This window comes from Pteropus medius, unplaced genomic scaffold (assembly GCF_902729225.1).
Source record: "Pteropus medius unplaced genomic scaffold, Ma_sr-lr_union100, whole genome shotgun sequence".
Lineage (NCBI taxonomy): Eukaryota > Metazoa > Chordata > Mammalia > Chiroptera > Pteropodidae > Pteropus > Pteropus medius.
The window spans coordinates 514434-522142 of NW_024348242.1; the positions used below are offsets into that span (position 1 = coordinate 514434).

General features: G+C 66.4%; 1 protein-coding gene across 1 annotated transcript; it reads left to right on the plus strand.

The window, feature by feature from the left end:
• Positions 1 to 719: 719 nt before the first annotated feature.
• LOC120615970 (polypeptide N-acetylgalactosaminyltransferase 9) lies at positions 720 to 7504 on the plus strand. Its single transcript, XM_039879201.1, has 5 exons — positions 720 to 1020; positions 3997 to 4134; positions 4503 to 4598; positions 5551 to 5718; positions 6809 to 7504. The coding sequence occupies exons 1-5, from the start codon at positions 856 to 858 to the stop codon at positions 6953 to 6955; spliced, it is 714 nt and encodes a 237-aa protein (XP_039735135.1). The 5' UTR covers positions 720 to 855; the 3' UTR covers positions 6956 to 7504.
• Positions 7505 to 7709: the final 205 nt, after the last annotated feature.

The following is a 7709-nucleotide window of genomic DNA, read 5'->3' on the forward strand; positions in this document are numbered from 1 at the left end:
GCATCCAAGTGGCAGTTACCCCAGCAAGGAACGGGAGGACAGGGGCACCCTCGCGGGAAGACAGAGCCCTCCCAGGGTCTGAGGGGGGCCAGGCACCGGCCCCCATCACGTCTTTGTCTCCGTGGCCATGCGGGGTCCCTGACACTCCCTTGTACAGTGGAGCCTGGGCTCTGCCCTGGGCAGGGCCCTCCTCACTGTGCACTGGGGAGGGAGAGGGGGTCCCTGGGGACAACGGCCTGGCTGCCGAGTGGGTGGTGCAGGCACAGGTGTAGACGTGGGTGAGGACGTGGGTGCAGGCCAGCAGCGCGGACCCCAGTGTAGCAGACCCCGGGAGGCTGGCCTCTGCTCGTAAGTGAGAGGCTGTCCAGCCTTGAACTCCAGCAGGGGGACCACCGAGCCTGCCCTGAGCAGCTGTGGGTGGACACCGGCTCTGGGCACCTCGGGCAGGTGCTCCCAGGGAGCCTGCAAACACGTGCATTTCCCAGCCCCAGAGCCACCCCCAGCCAGTTCCCAGCCAGGCATCTGTCACCCCAGGAGGGTGTTCCGGGCTGGTCCAGGCTCCTCTGTAAGCAGAGGGCAGAGGGAAGGGTATGTGTCCCAGGCCCCAGCAGCCTGAGGACAAGGCCGTCAGCTCAGGGAGAGCCCCCAGCCTCCCCGCCTCCGCCCTGCCCAGCCGGCGAATCCAGCCTCCCACGCGCTGTGGGCAGCAGCTGCCACGCGGAGGAAGGAAAGGCCCCGTCACGCGGACGCCTTCGCCGTCACCCCCGGACAGGCCCCGGGTGCCCGCCGTGCCCTGGCCCGTGCGGGCGCCACCCAGCGGGCCTGTCCCGGCAGGTGTGGCAGTGTGGCGGCAGCATGGAGGTGCTGCCGTGCTCCCGCGTGGCACACATCGAGCGCTCCAGGAAGCCCTACAACAACGACATCGACTACTACGCCAAGCGCAACGCCCTGCGGGCGGCCGAGGTGTGGATGGACGGCTTCAAGTCCCACGTGTACATGGCCTGGAACATCCCCATGACCGTAAGCGGGCAGTAGGGGGCAGCAGGGGCGCGGGGCGATGGAAGCTGGAGCCAGCGAGGGGCAAGGGGCGGCACCCTGGGGCCGGCCTCCGGTGTGGCCCCCGCGAGGCAGGGCCTCCTGACCACCTGGTGCTGTCCTCGGCCCCGCCAGTGAGAGCCCTTGCGAACAGCCATGAAGCTGCTCAGCAGGCAGCTGCTCCCGCACGGCTCACGCTGGTCCACGCCGAGCCGCAGAGCCCGGGCTGATGGGGGCACTTCCTGCTGGGCGAGCTCTTCCCCGGGGACGACGGCCCCTCCTGGACCACAGTGTCCCCCTCCTGCTCGGGAGCCCTTCCCAGCGAGCTCGGGTCGGGGCCACAGCCACGCGACGGTGATGATAACACCGCGGGAAGCACCGTAGCAATCACGTTATCCCCTGCAACAGAGGGAAGCCGAGGCACGGGGAGGTCCAGTCGCTCGTGCACGGACGCACACCTGATAAGTGGCAGAGCAAAACATACCGGGGTCCTCTGCAGGACCTGATAACAAGGTTCTCAGGGCCCACCGGCCCTAGGAGAGGCGGCTGCTGCTCCCGCGTCTGGTGACCTGCAGCTCTGGCTGCCCTGTGGGGGGGCGCAGAAGGCCTGGGGGAGCCGTTTGCCTGAGGCCGGCAGGAAGCAGGGGCTGGGCACAAGCCAGAGGCTCCAACCAGTGGCCTGTGGCTCTGGGGGTGGGAGCTTGGAGAAGCGGGTTTGGGGATGCATGTGTGCACACATGTACATGTATGTCCTGTGTATGTGCGTGAACACGTGCTTCTGCACGTGCATTTGTGTGTCTGTGCATGTTTGCATTTGTGTACACGTACGTTCATTCACACGTGTGCACGTGTTTTGCGTGTGTGTGCTTGTATGTATTTTGCATGCATGGAGGTGTGCGCTTGCATTTATGTGTGTCACGTGTGCATGTACGTGCATGCATGAGTTTGTGTGCGCATTCTTTGTCATGGCGATCTGTGTGTGCTGTTGGCTATTTAGTTAACATGTCTTTTGTCCGATTAATGTGCATTGTCGTGTGTGCATCAGTGTGCATTGTGTCTGTGTACATTTCGTGTGATCCATAATGCATTGTGTGTGTCTGTGTGTGCATTTAAATGTGTATGTGTGTGCATTTGTGTGTGTATATTGTGTGCATTTGTGTGTGTTTGTGTGTGTGCATTTGCGTGTGCATGTGTCTGTGTGCATTTGCGTGTGTATGTGTGTGCATTTGCGTGTGTGTGTGTGCATTTGCATGTGCATGTGTCTGTGTGCATTTGCGTGTGTGTGCGTCTATGTGCATTTGTGTGTGTCTGTGTGTGCATTTGTGTGCGTGTGCCTGTCTTGATGCATTCGTGTGCATGCGTCTGTGTGTGCATTTGCGTGTGTGTGCGTGTGTGCACCTGCGTGATGTTCTGAGGAGAAGGCCACCCTGATGTGGGCGCTGTCCGGGCTACCAGTCCCCGTTGCCCCTGCCGTGTCTGGGACTAGCCTCCCTGCTCATGGGAGAGTTCAGATCTCCGGCCCCTGGTGGAGACTCGTCCTGGACACAGCTTTTTTTTTAACGTCGGCCGCAGTAAGAGCTGGAGTTTGTAGCATGACCCGACACACACGCGTGCAGGTGTACGTCAGCACAGGGGTTTCGCACACACGACAAGGTTGCAGAAGCAGCGCTCACCGCTATGTGTGCAGTGTGTGCCGACAGTTTCAGTTCTCAGTGCAACCCCCTAAATCAGTCTCCTACCTGCTAGCAGAAGGTACCCCAGTACTCCCTGGGGGCCCCATGGGCGGTTTCCAGCCGCGGACCAGGAGGCCGTGAGCGCACGCTCTCGTGTGTAGAGCATAAGCGGGCTCACCTCTCGTAGCACCTCGTTTTCCATAAAGTGAACCGACAGGGAAACTCTAACCCTACGACACCCCCAGTAACCCTCGAAAGGCAGCTTAGGGCGCTATGGCCGCCGGACTGACCAGCGACCGCCCCCCACTTCTGACCGTCGAGGTCTCGGGGGGCCCCCACGCCTGCAGACTCCCTCGGTCCTCGTGGGGCTGCACGGGGCTTCCTCCGTGATCACCCCACTGTGCAGATGAAGGAACCACGGCCCAGAGGTGAAGGGACTGTCCCAAAGCCCCACACTCGGCGCTCGGCCGCCTGCCCGCGGCTGCCCGTCACACCGGGCCCTGTGTCTGTCTCCGTGGACAGAGGGCTGAGGGGCCCTGGGCTTGGGGAGGGCACGTCCTCAGACCCACGCAGACCCAGGGGCTCGGCGCTGGTCCCGTGTCGGGGCCCAGGCCCACCCCCAGATGCAGTGACTGGCCAGGGGGACAGAACTCAGCAGAGCGTTTCATCCAGGGTTGTGGGTTATTACAGAGCGGGGATGCCGGTTCTGGGGGTCACGCAGACCGCTCAGCTCTCCTGGCAACGACGCATCACCACGTGTAAGGAGTGTCGCCAGGCGGGGACCTGTGGCATGCCTCGGCGCCCGGAGCTTAGCGGGGCTCCCGCGCTCAGGGCTGACATCCCATGTCTACCTCAGTGTCCAGCCCTCGCAGCCCCCAGGCTGACTCCCCGCAGCCCGACCCCTGCGTGGGTCACACTGCAGCATGGACGCTCTGGCCTGGCCCAGATCCCAGCAGACAAGGACACTCTTACCAGGAGGGGTGTCCAAGGGCTCAGAGGTCACCCCCTGGGAGGGGCACAGGCCAGTGCAGGGGGACAGACGAGGCCGCACACACAGCCAGCAGCTTTCTGTCCAGGCCCCTCCCGCCAGAAACAGCCGTCCTGAACCTGTAGGGTCCTAGGGGTGGGGCCAGGGGGCTGCCCCAGATGAGGTCCAGCCTGGGAGCCCTGAGGGGCAGGGCTGCCTCTAGGAGGAGGCCCCCCATTCCTGGAGCACCCCATCACGGCGGGGGCCGAGTCGTGCGGTCTCACACACTCAGCGCCGGTCCTGCCTCGTCTCCGCCTCCAGAACCCCGGGGTGGACTTCGGGGACGTATCCGAGCGGCTGGCCCTGCGCCAGAGGCTGAAATGCCGCAGCTTCAAGTGGTACCTGGAGAACGTGTACCCCGAGATGAGGACCTACAACGACACCCTCACGTACGGAGAGGTACCGCCTGTGCCCGGGTGGGCCTCGGGTCAGGCAGGCTTCCCGCCCAAGCCCCGAACCCTGCCACTCCGGTGCCCGGCCCCCAGCACGCTCACGTCCCAGCTCCCTTCCGAGGAGCCCGGCCAGCCCCTCCCCAGCGAGCTCACCGGCCGGAGCCCAGGCCCCTGCCCCGCGCCCCTCCTCGCCTCAGGGCAGACCCTGAGCCCCGCCGGGCCTCAGCCGCCCCTGGGCGTCAGGCTTGTTCCTGAGACAGCTGGCCGCAGAGCAGGCCCCTCTGGCCCTGTCAGGGGACAGGGTGGGTGAAGCCCCCCGGCCCGGCCTGGCCTTGAGACCCCGCCGTGGGTTCCTCCTTGCGCTTCTGGCTGCAGGTGAGAAACAGCAAAGCCAGCGGCTACTGCTTGGACCAGGGAGCCGAGGACGATGACCGAGCGATCCTCTATCCCTGCCACGGGATGTCCTCACAGGTAGGGCAGGGGGACGCGGGGACCGCAGGGCGGGGGTGCGGCAGGCCGGCCAGGCGGCCCGACGCCACTGTGCTGTGAGGCCACCCGGAGTGGAGTGGGGGCCTCCAGGACACACGCACATGCAACAGACACACGGACTCACACGGAACACACTCACACACACTCAGACCCAGCACAACACAGTCATGTTACACACTCACACCCAGAGTCGTTCATACACGCCCATCACCCACACGCTCACACACGACACGTTCACTCAGTCACACACTCACACTCACACTCATTTGCAACACACTCATTCTCACACTCACATTTACTCACACACACACACAGTTGCACTCAGTCTCACATGCACACTCACTCATGCTCCAGGCAAGTGAGGAGCGAGGCCTTTGGTGCCAGTGGGCTTGGGCGGATCGTGAGGCCCCCGGGCCCGGGGCCCCCTCCGGGGTGACGGTGGCGGTCACCCTCAGGGCTGTGCCACAGGGGACGCTGACGGCAGAGCGTTTGCCACGGTGCAGACGTCACCCAGGAGATGGGCGCCGTCATGCACGGGTCGCTGCTGTGCACGGAACACTTCACGCCGGGCGTCCACCGGGCCCGACGCCCTGTGAGCTCCTGGTTACAGACGGGGACCCGAGGCACAGAGGGTGGCATGACGTGCCCAGGGCCAGGCAGCGGGGGTGGCGGGAGTCTGCAGCGCTGGTCTCCGCTGTGAGCGAGCGCCGCCTTCGCAGAAACAGTGTGAGCTGGGACACGGCCGTGTGGCCTCGGCCCCTCGTGTGCTTGCCTTGGGGACTGAGGGTGCAGGAGGTGACTCTGAGGCTGAGGTGTGGTTCGGGGGCGTGGTGGCCCCGCCGGGAACATGGGAGGAACGGGCTGGCGAGCGGGGCCAGCCCTGGCCCGGCCTGGGAGCGGCCGCCCAGGTCACCACAGCCCGCGGCCTCCGCAGCTGGTGCGCTACAGCGCCGAGGGCCTGCTGCAGCTGGGCCCCTTGGGCTCCACCACCTTCCTGCCCGACTCCAAGTGCCTGGTGGACGACGGCAGGGCCCGCACGCCCGCCCTGAAGAAGTGCGAGGACGTGACGCGGCCGGCGCAGCGGCTGTGGGACTTCGCCCAGGTCAGCGGGGACCCGGCTGCCCCTGTGAGCCAGGCCGTGAGGGGCTGACAGCAGTGGGGACCCCGCGCCAGCTGCTCCCACATGAAACCCGTCTCACAGGGGTTAGGCCACCTGCCCAGGGTCACAGCCAGAGAGGGGCCGGCCGGTCTGCCCAGCCAAGGCTCACACTCCCCTGCCCTGCAGCCCACGCCTGGCGAGCTCCGGGGACAGGCAGCCTGGGACGGCCACCCGCCGGCCACAGGCGAGGGGTCCAGGCTAGCTCCCCAGGCTCGGCTGGATCAGCCCCTGGGCCCTGTGGGGGCTGCTGGGCTCGAATGCCGAGCCCCGAGGACAGACAGGAGGGCTGACGAGTGTGCTGGTGGCCTCCCTCTCAGGACCGAGGGGGGTGGACATCACACGCACCCTCGGTGGGCGGTCGTGGACCCAGTGCCTGGGAAAGGGTGCAGGACATGGGGCCAGCCCTCCCGGGCCCTCGGCTGCGTCCCTTCCACCCTCTGCCCAGGCACTGCCGAGCCCCAGGAATGTTCTCCCCACGTCCCCGACCACCCACTCACGCCCAAGCTCCTGCTGGGCAGCACATGTCCAGGATACATTCCTGATCTCCGTCCCGACAGCCTCAGCCACCGAGCAGGCCCGGGACGGTGTTTGGGGCTTGGGGCGTGGGAGGCTGTGGGGCTAGGCGGAGCCAACCTGGGTCCCCAAGAGGCCAGAGGAGCTGGGACACGCAGTCCCCAGACCGCGTGTGGGGACACGGCGGGAGAAGGGTGGAGAACATACAGGGTTTGGCCTGGGGGTCCTCAGGCTCCGGCCAGTGTCCTCGGTGTTTGGGGACCAGAAGGCCTGTCGAGGTGACCGAGGGCAGGTCAGACATGCCAGAAGCGAGGGAGGTGCCAGGGACATGCCCGAAGCCTGGACTCTGTCACCTGGTCACCCTCAGACCCCGGGAGCAGGGCCAATGGGAGGGATGTGGGGGGTAGACAGGGCCCCGAGTCTCAGGCGGCCATGAGCGACCACATGGGGCTTGCACCCCTCACTCCTGAGGTGCCGTCGGGACAGCCCCGGGCGCTGACCCCGTCTCCCTCCCCTGAAGAGCGGCCCCATCGTGAGCCGAGACACCGGCCGGTGCCTGGAGGTGGAGCTGTCCAAGGACGCCAGCTTCGGGCTGCGGCTGGTGATGCAGAGGTGCTCGGGGCAGCGGTGGACCATCAGGAACTGGATCGAGCGTGGGCGGCACTGACCCCCGCCCCTTCCCCAGCACGGACCCCGGGCCCTGGGGAGGGCGCCGCCTCGCGCCAGTGCCCAGAGCCCGGCCGTGCCTGTGCCATCTCCGGCTGGGACCTCTCCTCGGCTGCCGGCAGCCAGCGGGCCCTGTGCCCTGGAGCAGCGGGGACCCCGCTCTGGAGGCCAACTTCGGGGTCAGCCACCTGCCAGGAGCGCGGACCGTCCTGGCTGGGCCTCCGCCCGAGCACACCGCTGAGAGCCGGCTCCGGCCCCACACCTCGTGCCTTCCCACGGTACCCGGCCCAGCGCCTGGATGGCCACCCCTTTTGCATGTGCTGAGGCCCCGTCCATCCCCCAGGCAGCAGTGCCCGTGGACTCGGGGGGCGGCGGGCCACGCCCTCCTGCAGCCACCCCTCGGACTCCAAGAGCCCGCCGAGCCTCTCCGTGGCCGGCGCGAGGGGCGGCAGGGGCGCCCGCCCCGGGGCAGTGCGGGGTGTGACGCTGTCGCCGCCTCGATCCGAGGAGCCGGCTAAACGCTGCGGACCTCGTTTCATCTGCCAGAGTCGGGGCTGGTCCGCTGTCTCGGGGGGGTCCCTGTCCCAGCGCCTGACCCAAGGGGTCAGCCAACAAGGACCCGCGGCCCCTCGCCCGTTTTTATAAATAAAGTTTTATTGGCACATGGCCACGCCCACCTGGTTATCTGTTGTCCATGGCGGCTTTGGCCTCCAGGGCCGGAGCTGAGAGCTGGCCTGGGCAGGACGACTCTTCCT